This window comes from Myotis nattereri (genome assembly GCF_964212035.1).
Source record: "Myotis nattereri genome assembly, chromosome: 18".
In the NCBI taxonomy this organism is placed as follows: domain Eukaryota; kingdom Metazoa; phylum Chordata; class Mammalia; order Chiroptera; family Vespertilionidae; genus Myotis; species Myotis nattereri.
In genome coordinates, this window is record NC_138093.1 from 28,709,532 (window position 1) to 28,728,647 (window position 19,116).

General features: G+C 48.1%; 1 protein-coding gene across 1 annotated transcript in view; it reads right to left on the minus strand.

Annotated features, from left to right (window-relative positions):
- Nucleotides 1-3,281: 3,281 nt before the first annotated feature.
- The window catches only part of VASH2 (vasohibin 2), a gene marked incomplete at its 3' end in the record, with an annotated part of 35,018 nt that continues 19,183 nt past the window's right edge, over nucleotides 3,282-19,116 (minus strand). The window contains exons 5-7 of the mRNA XM_081112767.1: nucleotides 17,478-17,859; nucleotides 15,987-16,102; nucleotides 3,282-3,354 (exon numbers count right to left, since the gene is read on the minus strand). Coding sequence (XP_080968893.1) covers nucleotides 3,282-3,354; nucleotides 15,987-16,102; nucleotides 17,478-17,859 — 571 coding nt within the window. The remainder of the gene's footprint in view (nucleotides 3,355-15,986; nucleotides 16,103-17,477; nucleotides 17,860-19,116) is intronic.

The following is a 19,116-nucleotide window of genomic DNA, read 5'->3' on the forward strand; positions in this document are numbered from 1 at the left end:
GGGCCGGGGATCAAGCCTGCAACCAAGGTATGAATCCTTGACCAGAATCAAACCCGTAGCCCTTCAGTCTGAGGGCCGGTGCTCTAACCACTGAGTCAAACTGGCTAGATCTGTGTCTGAGGTTTTCTTGGTAAGGTATACTAAGCTGAGTAAGCTGGCCTGTTGCCTCTTCTAAACTATTCCATTACCCTTTTCAGCTTTTATTACTTAGGCTGATGCTAAAATATAAGTGAATGAAGATGTGCCAAAACAGAGTGATGTTTAATGTAGAGTTTGAAAACTGGAAGAAGTCAAAGTTGAGAGAATGAGAAACTAGTTGACTAGGACAAGTAAGTGGACAAGGAAAAAAATTACATCATGTCACATTTTTAGAAGAAAAACAATCCTTAAGTTTCCAGGATGGTTTTATTAAAGTCTCATGCTGTATAAACATATAAGTGATGAGAAAAACATGAACTTGAAACATGCACTATCTGGCATTCTCTAAAATACATTGTACAAGTTGTCATTTACTTAGAAAAATACCCACTAAAACAATCACAGTTTTCCTTAAAGATTTAAAAAAAATGTATTGGCCAGAACAAAGTCCAAGAGAATAAACAAGATTCTGAATTGTATGTCAAAAAAACTGTACAAGGTTGTACATAAAACTAGGTTACAAAAGCCTTGGGTATAGTAAGAATACTGAATTAAGATTTCCAAAGTTCTATTTACCAATATCTATTAATAAAATCCTTATGAAATAATTGACTTAGAAAAAGTGAAATGTTCATGATTTCAGAGTGTATAGAAAATACTAAATATCACTTTTTGAAATAAAGTGTACTCAAAACAGCACAACATGTAGTCTAAAATCAAGATTCCTGTCATTCATTTAAACTTTGCATTTATTGCCACAGTGGCTTAAGCATAAAAATTCTCTTACATAAATAACTTTTTCAAAACTAGATTTCAAATCATCTCCGTTTCATTTTTTATCTTTTTTAATTGTAGCCAGTTTCAAAATCAATTTTGGGGAGGTAAGTTATATCATGATTTTTTCGATTTTTTTGTTCGTTTTGACTTTAAATTACAGCACTAGACTTTACAAGTTTGGTTTCTTTCTCACATCTTTTAGAAATTAACATTCCATAGTCATTAAAAATAGAGTGACAACTAAAACATCTTCCATGAATTTTCATGTTTCTGTGACTATTGCTTTGGGGAAATGATTAAAATCAGGAAGTTAGTATGGAAGAAATTGAATCATCAAGTCAATTGGCAGTTTTAAGGTTCATCCATCAGCATATTAGAAACAGTTTATATCCCTACTTTCCTCTCTCTTGTAGGAAACAAGAGGCTGTGTAGCTATGGACTTTTTGTATTTTAGTTGGGACAGTACTTAGGTAATGCTTAGAAAATCCTATTCCAAGCTCTTAGAACGATTGCAATGTTATAAGTAGTCTTATATATAATAAAATTTCAGATTGATAGTATCATTTTCGGCATGAGAATGAAATGATTTACTGAGTACTCTAAATGCACGTGGCCATGGGCTGCAAATGGATTTGCCTTGGGAAGATATACAAAGATAACATTTTAAATTCTGCTGACTGATAATATATTGAAGCAATTAAGTTCAGAATTGTTAACTTAATGCTATATTTTAATTGAGATGTATACCTACTTGCTCCTGTTTATGTAAAGACATTAGACTTCCTTCTTTTCCTAGAAAACAATACTTTCCAGTCATAACATTGACTTTCAGGGTAACAAGTTAATGTGCAGACGGCTAGAGAATGAAGTCCTTTTGCTCTCCATGTCACCCTCAGAGGTAAAGAATCTGAATGAGCAGATTCTCATCTTTTTTTAACCCTTCTTAAAACCACCTCGTCAAAGCCAGAGGGAAGCCCTGAGACTGAACTAACACTTTTGCCGACTAGCGGACTTAACTCTGCCTTTTGGTCTCATGAGTTGGCGTGGTTACTAAGATAAAACAAATGAAATAGAAGCTGCACCCCTGATATTGATAACATACAGACTTGGGATGCTGTTGGAGTTATGCTGTATGATCTGCAGCTGGAAGTCACTGTAACTACCACGTGCAGGCCAGATAGTCAGACTGTGCTTCATGGACCAAGTCACGCTTTCAGGTGTAACATGGGACCTGAAGACTTTTCCATTTACAAAAAGGTCCCGTGCTTCTCTAATTCATTGGATTTTTCCAGTACCAGTTCCTAAATGTCATGAGGTCATACTGAAAAGCGAGGTACTGGAAAATAATCCCTTTGCACCCCATTTGGTCTTAATATAAGACATCAGAACACGTCTCTCACAACAGTGAGTCCTTCAGAATCAAGGCCCAGCTCAGAATTTAAGGATCAGATGAAATGTGAGCAGAAAGATGATCTGTTTCTGAAGACCTGCTGTTTTGCCTTTCTGAGTTTTGTTATTAGAGGTAATTGCCATACTGCTAAATTTTCCCAGTACTGCGTGATCCCTTCTACTTTTGTAGAGGATGCAAAGTTTAAATGTTAGTGACAGAATATAGACTAGCTCTCACTGTGCTGTTTTTGTTTTGTTTTGAAAGAACAAAAGCTGCTGTCAGTGAATGCTTTAAGAAAGAAGTGACTCCAAGATCCTAAAAATGGTTTCCCGTATTGCCAGAAGAATTTCAGTGCTTTTTAGCAAAACACCTGCATATAATACCTTAAATCTCATCACATGTATGCACCAGGAAAGAATTCCAAACTTTGTGGCGATCCCCATGGGAAATATTGGGGAACCCATACAAATAGAATATAAAACACAAAACACCATTAAGCTTGCATATCTGATGTCAAAATGCTGAGGTAATATTGACGGCTTAAAAAAACACCCACCAATCTTTGCCTCTGTTATTGCTGCAAAAAACATTAATACTGATCGAGTTACCTTACTATGTATCAAAAGTGGGAGGGAGGGTTTCAGAAACATTTACTTGGTGAGGGATAATGGTGAAAGCAAGTAAAAGAATGCGGGTAAATGGGAAAATAGAGAACTACAGTGGCAGTATTATCCTTTCCATCAGGAGTGAGGGAGACAGTCCAACCCCAGTGGGGTTTATGACTAGCCTTTTCATGGTTGCCCCTTTGTGATTTTTTTTTACGTTGTTACCACCCACTCAGATTCTATTTCCAAGTGAATCCTTAAAAATAAAATCCACAGGTTCTTCATAAATAGTTGCAGTTCCTCCTGAAGATGCTGGGTAAAGTGCAGAGAGAAGCACCACAGAAGCCCTCTGGCTGGCAGGTATGGCTTGCCTAAATCCGAATCTGATAGCCCACTTCGTTCAGAGTGCTGAGGTCAGCCACCTTCTTCTCAGGCAGAGCAGGCCTAGGGGTAAAAGACAGGGGGTGGGGCCAAGGGATGGGACGGAGAAAGAACATTCTTAGTATTTTCAGGGGCCGCCTCTACTCCGTTTTCCTAACCCTGAGATATTTGCCCCGCCCCGCCCCGCCCCACCAGCCTCAGCTCCCAACTCTACCTCTTGTTCTTGTCTACCTTTGACAGGTTTTAAAGAACATTTTAAAAAATATATTCCTATTGATTTCAGAGAGGAAAAGGGAGAGGGAGAGAAAGATAGAAACATCAATGAAGAGAATCATTGATTGGCTGCCTCCTGCATGCCCCCCACTGGGGATCGAGCCCGCAACCAGGGCATGGGCCCTTGACTGGAATCAAACCTGAGACCCTTCAGTCCCCAGGCCAATGCTCTATCCACTGAGCCAAACCAGCCAGGGCAAGTCTTAAGGAACATTTTAACAGGCTTTCAATCTAGAGTTCAAAAAGATGGACGGGCTGCTGAATGAGTTTGTTCAACTTTAAGCCTGAAAATTCAGTCACATTCTAACTTGTGGACCTCACAAGGGTCTAAAGAATTGCATTTATTTGCCGAAACCGGTTTGGCTCAGTGGATAGAGCATCGGCCTGCGGACTGAAAGGTCCCAGGTTCGATTCCGGTCAAGGGCATGTACCTGGGTTGCGGGCATATCCCCAGTAGGAGATGTGCAGGAGGCAACTGATTGATGTTTCTCTCTCATTGATGTTTCTAACTCTCTATCTCTCTCCCTTCCTCTCTGTAAAAAATCAATAAAATATATTCTAAAAAAAAAAAAAATTGCATTTATTTCAGTAGGACTAAAAATTGGAGCCAGAGTCTCCTCGGAACCTTGGCTTCCTGGTGTCCGTGCCCTGGGGGAAGCCAGCAGCTTCAAGAGGTCTCAGGTGACCTGGTCTCAAGGAGAGATGCTGTTATCTTTGAGAGAGGGTTACTACTCCAGACTTGAATGTATATATATAAAATCAAGTGAACCTTTGAGAATACATCTGAAAAAGCATGTCACACTGCGAAATCATTCAGTGGCAAAACATCTTTCTTCCCTAAACACATTCTCTACGGTACTTTCCAACAGACAACTACGCTGAAGCATTTATGTGTCTTCCCTACCTCGGTGTGCCCCACTTTTAGAAAATTCAGTCATCAAAAATTCAGTTTCTCAAAGATTACGTTTGAAGTACTCGTAGCTAATCTTTACTTTCTTAGAGCAATTAAAATATGATTTCCACACTACCTCTCCCAGTACTTTGACTATGTAAGTATAGATTTCTTACCTGGATATAAATGACACTTGTTTTTAGCAGATGGTTTTAATGCGCTGTATGGCAGAGCCTGTCAGTTGCCCCTCAACATCCACTCTTCTCCTTCTTCCTCAATAAAGACACCCCTGATTTCTAGCTGGGCACAGAGCTGCCCAGAATACAAACCATGTTTCCCAGCCTCCCTGACGCTGGGTGTAGCCTTGGACTAAGGAGACATGTGGAGTGGCCATCAGTTATCAGGACACCTGTTCAAAGGACACCTGGCATGTGCCCTTCACCTTCTTTCCCTTTCCTGTCTTTCTTGGGGAAGTGACAGCTGGGGCGGGGCCCTTCAAGAGGCTCTCTGAAGAGGCAGAGAGTAGTAAGAGGCCCCCCAACCACCACCCAGTTGAGCTTCTTTCACATACGGTGAGTCATGGCTAAGCCACAGCTTCGAGCTAACCTTCCCCATGGTGAGGGGAAGGTTAGCATAACTGGTCCCATTTCCCCCCGTTAACTTATGAATACAATGCTAATTTGGACACATGCTAGGAACAGTGAGTGCTGAGTAGGCCTGAAGGTTAGTATTTAGAGAACATGTTTAGAGAACATAAGGAGAACATGTTTCTGGCAAGTTCTCTACAATTCCACTCAGGGCAAGATGCCACACCCTAAATGAAGTCCAGAGACTGACTTCTAAGACAGTGGTCGGCAAACTGCGGCTAGTGAGCCACATGCGGCTCTTCCACAAAATACCGACTTCCGCGCGTGGGCCACGAAGTTTCAATCGCACTGCATGTGTGCACCCGCACGTGGTATTTTGTGGAAGAGCCACACTGAAGGGGCCAAAGAGCCACATGTGGCTCGCGAGCTGGGGTTTGCCGACCACGGTTCTAACAGGCCATCTCTTCCCTGGAACCCTATGTAGGACCTAAGCCCTGGTGGCTCATCAGCTCTCCGGTTGTCTCTGAAAATGAAGCAATTCCTTGTGTTTAACAAGACAACCCCTGTCCCATGGCCCTTGCAGCATCCACCAATGAGCTCACCCAGGTTCTAAACCCTTCTTCCTGGCCTGGGACCCTTCTCCACACCAAGTCACACCTCTTTTGAAACTCTCAATGTGCTGCCCTTCCTATATAACAATACTGCTAGTAAGACACCGGCTTACTATTGTTTTTCAGGGGTAAAAAGAAATCTGCACTCACCACCTATATTTTCTCTCCCTCAGTCCTGTCACCAGCAGTGCCTGCTGGAAAGTCGGTGGCAGGGTCGGCTACAGGGTAGGCCAAGGAGAGAACAAAGCCTCCCCACTCAGCCCTGGAGTGTGGATGTCCCCAGGGTCCCCGCAGCAACCAATCACAGGCACGCCACCTCCTCAGGGGCTCACTTTGGAGCCCCTCAGCCTTGTGGAACAGAATTTTCACCACATTTCTCATAGTTTGTGTGTTCCTAACACCCCACCCTTTACCTTTACTCACGTTCTTCTATTGGCACCTTGAAAATAAATGCACTTTAATTTGGGGTCTTCGGCTTCTGTTTTCGAACCCTTCCCCGAGCACTTCCACCAGCTCCCCCCATGCCTTCCAGGTGCAGAGACATGCCCATTATAAACAGCTTTTGTTTATTAGGCCTTACTATGTGCCAGGCATTGTTGTAGGAGGGTTATATGGATTCATTCTCACCATAACCTTATGGGGTTGACACAGTTACTATGTCATAGAGGAGGAAACAGAGGCACTGAAAGTTAGGGAACTTGCTCAAAGCGAAGTCACATGGCTAGCAAGTGGTAGGGCCAGAGTCTGCCCCCAGAATCTAGAGCCCATGTCCTTAACCAGATGCCAACCGCCCTGTCCTCCGCGCCCCACGCAAAGCATCCTCCCATGCACCGGAGAACGGCGCCCCGGCCACGCCTGCCCCCTCACCGTGGCTCCGGAACGCCCTCCCGCATGTCTTCCTTTCTGTCATTCCTTCAAGGCCCAGCCCTAACGCCCCTTCTCCCGTGAAGAATTTCCTGACTTCCTAGGGCATTTCCTTTTGTTCATCGGTTCCAGCATCCTGCGGCTTCCTAACCTTGTGCCTGCCCTGGAGACTGTGATCAGCTTGAGAGCAGGACTGAGTAAATTCATCTGTGAATCCTCACGGTTGAATATCCCAAATCTCTCAATAAACTGGTCCAGTTCTCACTAACATGCAAATGGGGGACAGGGCTTCATTCTGTTACCTTTACCGGGGGCTATTTTCATTTTAACAGAGACAAGGCCCTGAGCCAGAAATTCAAGTCACCATGACAACATTTTAAGAATCAATAAGTAGGAAGAACATGTTTTTTTTTTCCCCGTATAGGAGAGGCTTTACCTCACCTTGGAAGCCACTTGGGGAACCTGCCTTCTTGGAAAGCTCAGCGTAGTTCTGCAGTGACAGGTGGAGTGAGGGCTTCCGAAGGAAGGGGACTAGGCTGTACCCCTGCCCCTCCTATGTCCCCATAGGTACCCAGAAACTAGGGGAGGAAAAAAGACTAATATTGGCAGGAAATGAGAATCCCGGTGAACTGCCTGGAAGAGGAAACCCTTGTCTTTCACAGCCACACTGGCCACCATTTCCTGGCCTGGCGAAGGGGGGAAGTGGGTTATCGCAGTGCCACCTGCCTGCAGGCCCAGCCAGAAACGCCGCTCCGTCCCTGCCAGCTCCGCTCAGGGCCAGAGCTGGCAGGACTGTGTGGGCAGAGGCTCTTCCAAGGGCTCCCCCGGCTATAATTAGAACATTGCAGGGGATTTATTTTTAAGAAACACAAGCACCAGGATGATGACTCAGCCGCGTCTGCACTTGCCCAGAACCTCTCATCACAGCCAGAGTTATTCTTTTAGACGGAGTAATATATTTCTCGAAACTCCTCCCCAGCCCCAACAAGGAAAAGAAATCAGGCCGCCTTCTGTTTTATGGGAAGAGGGAGTGGGGTCTTTATGTTTTCTATGCGCACTCTGTGGAAGGAAATCGGGGGCACACCAATTGGGGGTAACCCCAGCTGCGTCTGTTCTCACATCAGTGTATCCAGGGAGAACTAGGGTGATGCTTGATGGCCCGGTCCCACGTCTATGCTGAACCCCAACTTCGAGCCTGCAGTCCAGGGTCAGCTGAGACGGGCTACTCAGGAGGCAGGTTGGGGAGGAGAGGCAGTGGCCCCAGGGAAGGTATTCTGTGGGAAATTCTTCCAGCGTTCGCCACCGCTGCCTACGCCTCGACATTGCAGGGAGGGTGGACCATCTCTGTGCCTCAGTGCTGGGAAGAGCTTTGGCCAGGATGTTGATGCCAGGGAAGCCTCAGAACCAGAAAGTGGGCAGCACGTTGGGGACCCAGCTGGGGATGACATCGCATCCTGGGGCTGAATGTAGGAGTTGGTGCGTGTCTCTGAGACTTAAGGTTTAAGAAAAGCAGCAGTGCCCAGCCGGCATGGCTCAGTGGTTGAGCATCGACCTATAAACCAAAAGGTCGAGGTTCGACTCTCAGTAGGGGGCACATGCCTGTATGGCGGGCTACATCCCCAGGGTGGGGTGTGCAGGAGCCAGCCCATCAATGATTCGCTCTAATCATCGATGTTTCTCTCCCTCCCTCCCTCTCCTTCCCTCTCTGAAATCAATAAAAATATTTTTTAATAAATACATGAAAGCAGCAGTAAGTGGAAGGAAAGCCTCCAGGGTTCCCCCTAAACCATGCAGTCCCTTCCTAGCCCCTCTGCCTTCACTCTTCTTGGCTGCTGTCAGGACGCGTCAGAGGACCCAAGTGGCAGCTGGAAAGCAGGGCTCCTGAGACCCGCTCGCCACTTACTCATTCACAAGAATTGATTTAGCAACATTTTGTGCCAAGAACCTTCTAGGTCTTGGGTGCTCTCAGTGGAGCCAAATCCATTCCCTTTCTTCCTATGCAACTTTACCTCTTGCTTCTCCCCCTTCAAGTGTGAGACACTTCAGGGACATGGGACCTCTGGGTCCACTCAGGGCTGCCTGCTGGGGACCCACCAGCCACCAGTCAGTCCATCTATGCTTCTCGCTCCTGTCTCCCGAGGTCACAGCCCCTTAGGGTGGGGTGCACGCGCCCATGTGCTCACCTGCACGTGCCCTCACAACCAGACACTTGATTCTTTGTGGACTCAGGATTGTAGAAAGGGCTGCACGGAAAAGGTGCAGCTCTAACATCAGCCTCTTAGTCTGTTAAGGACGTGGAACAGATGAGGTCAGGGTGGTATTGGCCCAGCATTCACAAGCTCAGCGGGAGACGCCAGGCCCTCCTGCCTTGTAAAGTCTGGAAGGAATCAGCTCAGACCAGGCCCCGATTTAGGACTGTGGCCTATTTGGGCAGGCCTCCTCTGCAGGAACCCTGGGATGGGGACTGGTTCCTTCACACCTGTCACCCTTGTTCAAGGCCAGTCCTGCTCCTCGCTCACATTCCTTACTTCCCAGGGCTGCAGACACCGCTGCTGGCAGCTGACAGGGCAGACAGCTGAGGCTGCGATGTAAATAGGACTCAGCCAAGACAGGGTTGGCTCTGAAGAGCCTCTCCAGCCCTTTGCCCTTTCCTCCAAGCCCTCCCCAGGCAGGAGGCTCTGGCCGGAGACCAAGAGCCATCAGCTCTTGAGATTCCAGGGCACAACTTTGGGGCTCTGATCTCACGTCTCCTTTCTGTGGTGGAGAACCCTCTAGGACCCAGCCCTGTCTGACTGTCTGCAGTGGTCAGCTCTGGAGACCTGGCTCTCTGCCTAAGGCAGTCTCCCCTGATGAGGCCCATCATTCCATCTTGGTTTCTCCAAGCATCCCCAGGGACCCTGGGCCATGTGAAATCCCATGGCGAGCTGAGCTGGGCAATCCTCTGAGCTGGAAACTACCTTCTCTGGGAGTCTGGAAAGAAACCCCACACCATCATGGAGGTTTTACTTTTCCCTCCATAGCTTTTCTTCTCGCTCTCACTTTCTCTCCTCCTCTCTCTCACTTTCTCTCTCTCTCTCTACACATACACACTTCTCCCCCCTCTCTCTTCCCCTCTGCCTTCCATGCTAAAGAAATTTTCTCCTTCCCATTCTTGGGGATCTTTTCTCATTTGGGATCTAAACAGAATGACTTCTTGGGTCCCATTCAACACACTGCCAATGTGATTAGACCATGGAACCAAATGGATTATCTGTGACTTCATTAAACAGCTCCAGACTTGGCCCTCACTCAACCAGATGTCTGGAGACATTTTCCTGATCCTTCGCCACAGGGTGCAGTGGGAGTTCCATTGTCCAGCTTGTGGCCCAGCAGTGAAAGGCGACCTTGTATTAAGGTGGGGCTGACTGACCTCTGCAACCCTGAGGGTGAGCAAAGCCCACTAAAGAGATTGGGATATTGTGATTTATAAGAAGAAATATTCAATTTGGGCTTCAACCCCATTTTCAACACAGAGCTCCTAAAACCACTGGAATTTCCCAAGTGACTAGAGCACTAGGCACATCTTTTGTAGTAAAGAGGTGACTGTGGATGGGCTCCTGGCTGGGGGGGGGGGGGGGGGGTGTCATCAGAAAGGCCAAGCCATGATTAGAAGCTTGGAATTTTTACTCCCCATTCTCTTGAGAAGAGATAAGGGCTGAAAATGGAGCTCATGATCAATCATGCCTCCAAAAATTTCCCAAAAGTATGGGGTTCGGAGAGCTTCCAGGCTGGCGAACAACATCCACACCGGAAGGGTGACATGCCCAACTCCACGGGGACCTCTCACCCTATGCAACTCTTCATCTTGCTGATCATCTGTGTTCTTAATCAACTGGTAAACATAGGTAAGAGTTTCCCTGAGTTCAGTGAGCCGCTCTGGCAAATTAACTGAACCTGAGGAGGAGGTACTTGGAACCTCTGATCTAGGGCTTGTTGGTCAGAAGCATCACTGATAACCTGGGATTTCGACTGGCCTCTGAAGTGCATGTGTTGGGGGTGGTCTTGTGGGGCTGAGCCCTTAATCTGTGAGGTCTGACGCTACCTCCTGGTAGTTAGTGTCAGAATTGAGTAGGACACCCAGCTGGCGTCACCGAGAATTGCCTGGTGTGGGGAAAACCACACATCTGGTAACCAGCAGAGATGACGTGTCTGTGTGAGAAGTGAAGGAGGCACACAGGAAGGGAAACAGCAGGAAAGAACCATGGGGTTGGCCCCTTCACAGAAGAATAAAGACGGGGATTGTTCCGTACAGAGTGAATGGCGAAGAAGGCGAATCAAAGAGGAAGAAAAGAGAGAGGAAAAGAATCATGAACAGCAACGAAGAGTGAAAGAGGGACAGAGGGAGAGAAGACAGGGGTTCTGGTGCGTCCTCAGTGACTCTTGCTCCAATTTGGAAGAACGTTCCATGTGTCACTCCATTGGGTATGAGTTGCTTCCATGCTAACATAGACAGTCCAGCCAGAACGCCACTGTCCCCTCACCTCCATCCTCCCAGGTCCAGGGCACAGGCAGCAAGCATGGAGCGAGGACTGTCAGACTGGAAAGGTCCCCAAGTGATATTCGGGGTTCTCAGTGGGGCCGCTGCTGCATTTTAGGTGGACTGGCTCTTTACTGGGGAGGACGGCCCTGAGTTCCCTAGGACAATTACGGTCCCTGGCACCCCGGGACCCTAGAGGGGAGCACCCCCTCACTTCCCCTCCCACCGCATTTCTAACCCTTCTCCAGAGGGAGTCCTGGCCGCTGTTGAGAACCACGATGGACGCCCCTCCGTGAAGAAGAGCTAGCAGGGAACTGACTGTGAAGAGAGGTTTAACTGAGTTCACAGGAGACCTTTTAAACAGGGATCTCAACCTCCATTTCCCTGTCTCTAAAAGACACAGGAACCACTCGACTGTTTGGCGTGGACGGTGCTTTAAGCTCTCCTCGGGGAGAGAGTATGAGCAAGGACTGGTGGGTGGAGAGTGGGGGAGTCCTTTCCCCGAGACTGTCTCAGCTGGCGCTAGTGCACCCTTCCTTACGTGCCACTCAGCTGACTGTCAACCCAGTGACACGGATCCTCCTTGCCGGGATTATTCCGACAAGTGCAAAAATAGAGAGGCATGCAGGGCTGGCAGTGGCTCCAGCTGCGGGGAGGAGGGGAGATGTACAGCCACTAAAATTACCCACACACAGATGGCCTGGGGCCCCACAGCTGATGGGCCTCTTGCCTGTTATGGCATTTTCCACTCTCTGGGCCACTCCTAAGCCGCATCACGGCACCCAGCACATTTAGAAATGACTCGATGGCCTTATGTCATTGCTGAAATAATAACTCTGTGACAGAGTCCCCAACCCTACTGCGCCCTGACCAGACTATAGTAGGGTCCCCAGCGTTGACGAATTAGTGAGTCATAACAAAATTCGTCACTTTCTCCTCACCCACAGCAAGGTTACCTGCAGAAAGGCCTACGTGATGAAGGCCCTGGGCGAGTGAAACGCTCCTTTTCTCTGGACACACCTCTGGGAACCGGGGTGTTGGGGTGCTAGTGTGACCCCTGGCGGAAGCAGGGATCTAGAGAGGGAGGGAGGGCTTGGGGCTTGCGCTCTTCCGGTGATCCTCACCTCTCGCAGCCCTTCGTTCTACTCTCATTTCCTCATCTCACTTCCCTCTCTTCCTACATGGCAGCCCTGGGAACCCTTACCCAGCCCTGCAGTTCAGACTTCAGGTGTAGGAGGAACTGGGGAGAGAATCTTCTCTCCTGTATCACATCAATCCATTTTGAAACTTCAGTCAAGATATTTGTCAGCTAGGGCAAAGAGAAAAGAAATGGCAGGGGCTTCCAACTCCAAGGATAACCATGGTCTCACTGGATTTGCTCATATAAAATTGTCCACAGGAACCTACAAGCCACCTAGACTCCCTTCATGATAAAACTCTTCCAATGCCAACTGAGAAAGTCCCCAAATTCTGACCCATTGGGAGGAATCTATGAAGAGAGACTTCAGGGAATGAGGGCTCTGCCGAGGAGAAAGGGCTCTGGGGTAGGGGCATGGGTGTGGGGGATTCAGGGGCTGGAGGCAGCCACTCTTCACCATTTTGCAAAAGTTTATTTTCACTGAACCATGAACCATCATCACCTCTGTGCTCCAGGGGCCTCCCCTCTGGGCATGGAGGGTGAGGGAAGTGAACCCCCATCTTCCTGCAGGTCTTCCTTCCCAACGCCTCCAGTGACTACTGTCCTCTCCCTGGTCTTTCTCCCCATGCCCAAGCCCACTCCCAGGCTTCAGGTGGGCAGGAGGGGAGAGGGCGAGTGGGCCCGACACTGGCAGGTGGCTTTGCACTTACAGCTGCGGTAGTCTAACATCTGTCCTCTGAGGCCTGGTCGCTTGCCTTGATTGCATAACAAAGTAGCCAGAGATTAGGGTATGGGCTTGGCCTGGGGAGGACTGAAAACTGGGTTTCTCTATCTGGCCCTCAGGACAAGAGCCATTGGACTGCTTCCAGAGGGACTTCAGTGGGGCCCAACCATTGGGTCCAGGCCAAGGTCACACCCTCTAACTTTATCTAAGCAACCTCACTATCTAGAAGCCCAGGCAGGACTGGGCAGGGCTAAGCCCCTGAACCACACTCGATGGCCTCATCTGCTCCTTCATCTTGACATCCTGTTATTTTTTTAAATTTTATTTTTATTGATTTCAGAGAGGAAGGAAGAGGGAGGGAGAGACAGAAACATCAATGATGAGAGAGAATCGTTGACTGGCTGCTTTCTGCACGCCCCCACCTAGGGATTGAGCCCGCAACCTGGATATGTGCCCTGACCGGGTATCAAACCAAGACCACCTAGTTCATAGGTCGATGCTCAACTACTGAGCCACGCCAGCCGGGCTGACATCCCGTTATTTTTTAAGGCCAATCCCCCAATCAGTCCTTCCATTTTGACTGATAAAATAGTGGATTTCCACGTGTGGTCCCTGGACCTGACCCATCAGCATCGCCCGGGAACTCGTTAGGACACCATGTTCTCAGGCCCCACCCGGATCTGCTGCGTCAGGAATGCTGGGGGAGGCGCCCAGCAATCTGTTTTAACAAGCCTTGTGGGTGATTCTCCGCTTGCTCAAGTTGAAGGACAGGGTTCTAGGACCCTTCTCTCTCTCCTCCACTGGGCCCTCGTGCTGTGTGCAGTCCTTTCTTCATCTGGTACTGACACTCCCACCAGATGACTCGGCCTCTTTCACAGGCAGGATAATAGCATTTAATATATAGTACATCCACCTCCATCTCCTCATCTACCGTTTTCAAACCCTCCTTCATTTCCCCGATTCCTATGCAGCTACCCTCTTAACAGCTGTCCTCCGTGGCACACACATGCCCTTCACACTCCTGCTCCAACCTCACTCTCTGACTGACTCTTTGCAATCTTCTGTTCAGATTCTTCTTCCTCTGGCCTACACAGGGCCTTGACATCACTTCTTTCTTTCCTTGCAAACTCATCCAGCTATCATTTCAATGGTCTCTTCTAAGTAGATGGTTCTCATATCATTATCTTTATACCCCAACTTCCTCAAATTCCAGATCTGCATTTTCAGCAGCTTCTAGGACACTGCCCCTGGTTGCCTAGGAAGCACCTCAATTTGCACAGTCCAAACTCAAAGACACCTTCTCCCTCCACTTTTCTTTAACCACCACCATCACCACCACCACCTATTATCATTCTGACTTTTGTCTGCACAACCAACTTCTGCGATCTTATTGGTTTTACCATTTCTGGTCAACCACGGTAACTTTTCTGATTAAAAACTTAGCATGCCATGGACTCCAAAGTTCTTGTGGGTCCAAGTAAAATGGATCCAACGGGAATTATTATTATTTTTTTAAAATATATTTTATTGATTTTTTACAGAGAGGAAGGGAGAGAGATAGAGAGTTAGAAACATCTATCAGCTGCCTCCTGCACATCTCCCACTGGGGAGGTGCCCGCAACCCAGGTACATGCCCTTGACCGGAATCGAACCCGGGACCCTTCAGTCCGCAGGCCGACGCTCTATCCACTGAGCCAAACCGGTTTCGGCAACGGGAATTATCTTAAAAGCCAACAGCTGCCATCCATTCTGTGCCTAAATTCATTGGCTAGAATGCTTAGGGTTTCTCGTGCTTTGGACCTGAGTCTAGAACAGTGGTTCTCAACCTTGGCTGCACATTAGAATCACCTGGGAATCTTTTTAAAATCCTGATTTCTGGGCCTCATCCTCTGGAAATTCTGCTTCTTTGTTACTAATGTTGTGGCCCTACCCCATAACGAAGAAACAGAATTTCTGGAGGATGAGGCCCAGAAATCAGGATTTTAAAAAGATTCCCAGGTGATTCTAATGTGCAGCCAAGGTTGAGGACCACTGGTCTAGAGGGAAGAGCAGGCTTTGTGGACTGCTCACCATTTGCTGAAGATTAGGAGCTCCTAAGGGAAGGACTCAGCCCTCTTTGAGCAAAAAGGATAATAAATCAGATGAGAAGGCTTCCTCCCCTGCTCCAGGAGCAATCAGATTCCTATTTCTGGGTCACTCGCTCTAAGCTAAATGACCCTCTGGGGAGGCTTTACACGTTCATAGTCCTCTGAGACAACTACTACTTTGTTAGTGAAAGCAATGAATGGATGTTTGGATCGCAAAGGGGAGATAGAGTTAGGGTCAGGGTCAAGGGTCAAGGGTGGTGGTCAGCATCAGGGGCAGGATTAGGGTCAGAACCTCATGTGACACAGCATGCCACTGTTGTTAATAAAAGCATTATCTCTCCCCCCCGCCCACCGCCAGTGTAATCATGGCCCAAATATCTGCCAGTGGATTAATCATTGGTTACTTTGAGCATCCTCAGCATCTCCAATCTGTCATTTCATAAGTGGGTCGTTTTGACCTAGGAAGTAGGTGTGGAGTCACAAGCCTCAGGACTAAAATAGGGGGAGTAGAGGCAGCCAAGGAAGAGGATGAGCCTGTGGGTATTTCTGATGCCACCACCCACAGAGGGTGATCACAGTTTCTGCTGGGTACGGAGGGCTACAGGGTTTTAAGGAAGTTCATCAGTTCCAACAATCCCATTGTGGGAGGCGAGAAAACTTAAGTCCAGAAAGGTTTCAGTCACAGAGCTCCCCGTAGCTGAGATGGGTCCAGACCCAGGATCCTAATTCTAAGTCCAGTGTTCCTTCCATGCTGCCAGGATTTGGGGCTACTCTTCATCTCACACAGTCATAGGCTTACCCCTCCACCTGTGTCTACAGTTGACTGTCAGGGAGTACGGGTAATAGGGGTGATGTGCGTGGCGGGTCCTTTTCCATAAGAGATGTCTCCCGAATGAGGGGTAGTCCTCTTGGATAGCATTGCTTGGTTCAAGTGTCAAACCCAGGACACAGCTTTGTCCCCAGGGCCAGGACAAACCCACAAAGGTGAGGAAATACTACTCACGATTTGTCTCGCCTGCCGAGCCGTCTCGGGGGGCTTGCCTGTCTCCTTCGGGGGGACAAGGATTTTCCCCGGCTTCTCACTTGGGTTGGAGAGTGGGCACTTGCAGGTTTCAGGATCTGAGGGAGATATGAGGAGTTGGCACACTGGTTTCTAACGGCCCCCGTTCTTGAGTCTTCCCACAGCACAGCCTCCAACCCCCAGCCCCCTCATGATCACATGGTTTAGAAGGCCCTGAGCTGGGAGACTTCCAGGAGGAAGTCTGAGACACCGAGTTCCTCTCTCATCCTGCACAAGCGAGAAACAAAGGTACCACTTCCCCAAGGGGTATGATGCCCCCTTTACCGAGGCAGAGAGAGAGAGAGGAGCAGAGCCCAGTGCCTCCACCTCCTGGGCTGTGTTTAGTTGCTCAGCAAGCTCCTCTCTCGTGCAGGCAAAGTCCCATCTTCATTCCCCCAGAAATCACTTGTTCCTTTCGCTCTCCACACACCCACACGCACAGAGTGGTTTCAATTTGCCAAGAATCCGCAAGTGAAGATGACGAGTCCCCACGTGCTAAACATAACCGAGCCTGAATGTGGTAACCCCGTCCCCCTGTGGTCCTCAGTGCCTGCACAGGCTTCTCTCAGTGACTCCACAGGCCCTGGAGGGACAAGGACAGGCAGGCATCATGCCACACGGAAAGTGACAAGGTGGAAGGAAGAAGGACTTATGAGCAGAGTTTATATAAAGCCAGCAGAGCATGTGCTCCTTTGTTTGCCACTGTGACACCAGGTCAGAATTTTTTGCCAAAGGGCTTTGCTGTTTATTAAGCAAAGCAGAGGTATAATGTGACTCTTCTAAAGCTGGGGACCCACTCACACATCCTGGTTTGCCCAGGAATTTCCTGGTTTAAAAATTTTTTTTAAATTGAGAAAGAGAGAGAGAGAGAGAGAGAGAGAGAGAGAGAGAACGAGAACTTGTTGTTCCACTTATTTATGCATTCATTGGTGCCCTGACTGAGGATTGAACCCATAACCTTGGTGTTTACGGACGACACTCCGGACAACTGGCTACCCTGCCAGGGCAGGACTTTCCTGGTTTTAAGTACTGAAAATCTCATATCCTGGGAAAATCTTCAGTTTCAGGGAAACTGGGATGATCAGCCGCTCTATTACACAGGCAAAACAGAACAAAACTAAAGCCTTACTATAAAATGACTAACATTTTAGATTGATTTCATAGAACTGCAGACCAACACATTGCTTTAACTGTGACATCTAAGTTGACTTTGGCTCTCATTTTTGAGGTAGTATATGCAATAAGATACTTTAACTGTCCATATAAAACAGCAAATGGCTTATCTTCTCTTTTTAAAAATAGGGTGGCTACCAAGCAAGATAACCCCAAGAAAGTTTTCACCATCTCAGAAATGTGGGGATGAGGCAAGAGTTATTGGGGAGACAGGACAGAGACAAAAAGGGAGAGAGAGAGAGAGATCTTCCCAGCACTTACCTTCATTCTCATGTCCCTGGCATATTTCTCCAGCTCCTTCCTTATGTCAGCCCTCAACATCTTTGAGACATTGAGGACCAGCTGCTTCCACTCAATGGGCTGGAAGCTATGAGGCTCATGGGGGACGTACAGCCCAATCTTGACCTTCTTGACTGTGTGCAGGTATTTCTTGTAGGAGTCTTCAAAGTCAAAGATAAGGTCACTCAGAGTCCGAAAGGTCAGCGGCTTGTCCATCAGCTCAGCCCTCCGGCTCATGCCCAGTGAGCCATAGTGGCCATTGCAATAAATCCCCAGCACGACATGATGAAAGTAGTTTCCTGAGAAGTAGGTTTTAAAGCTGATGGGGAATCGCTCAATGGAAGGCTGTCCATTGGTTAAATATCTTAGATAATTCTGAATCAAGGAAGATAAAGGGGGCCTTGAAAATTCACAGCGCTGGGATTCCCAGCAAGGGAAAGGGGCCATGGGTCAGTCCATCCCTCTGCCTCTGAGCCGGCCAACACCCAACCTTTCCAGACTAATCCTCTTTGAAAGGGTTCACAGATATCTTCGAGTATCTACTATTTGGTATACACCAGAACCAAATTAATGTGGGACAAAGAGGGAAAATGGCCATCTTCTTTAGTAATTAAATAAATGCAAAACAAAACAATAACAAGTACTTTCTCCTCTCTCGAATGACAAGCTTTTAAAGGGTTTTATATGCATTGGGAATGACATTCTTAGATGTTAATTCTGGCTGGAGTATGTGGGGCATTCCAAGAATCGAAGGCCTCTGAAATGTTCAGGGGAGAAATGACAACCAGAAGCAAGGCAAGGCCGTGGACGTGTAAAAGGGACAGACTGGCTGATTAACTAGATGGTAGGGGCAGAAGGTGTCAGAATGGTCATATGTGCAGTCCGCCTCTCCTCCCGATGGCCCTGTCACAGAAGTGACACAGGCTTGGGGACCACACAGAAAGCCGCCTACAACCCCTGAACCTCAGGGCTCCCTCAGTCCCCAACCCACCTGGCACGGCAGCTCAGCTCTCTCCACACATGGGCTCGTTTGGATGGAGTAGCCCAGCCTCTTACTGTTATTACCTCAGTTTGGGCTCAGGAAACGTATAAGGTGCAGCTCCAAGTAACTGCCCCACCGGCTCCACGTTGGGGAACGATGGACAAGAGGCACCGCATCCTCAAGTCCATCTCGAAGTCTGTTGGACAGCCCAGGCCAGGCCATGGCCACCCGAAGACCCAGCCTTTATGGAGAGGGTTACTGGAATCTCATAAAGTCACTCCTCGGCTGAACATCTTTGGTGACTCCGGACTGTTCCTCAGGTAAGTAACAATCCAGGTGCTTAACGTGGCGGCCTGTGCGCGGTGAAGGCTCAGGAGGTGGGGACAGTCCTCCACCCTCTAGGACTTGTCTTCACCATTTCTGGCCCCCACTCCAATTTGCTTTCCACACAGTGGCCAGAAGGATCTATTTAAGCCAGAATTTGGAACATGTCACTCTCCTGCTTACGTTTTTAGTGTCTGCCATCCTCTCAGCGCTTCGCAAAGTCCTGCCACAATTTGGTCCCTGCTCGTCATTCCTTCGTGTAGTCTAATTTTTCCATCAACCTGGACTAGCACCCTGACCTACAGCAGACCCGTG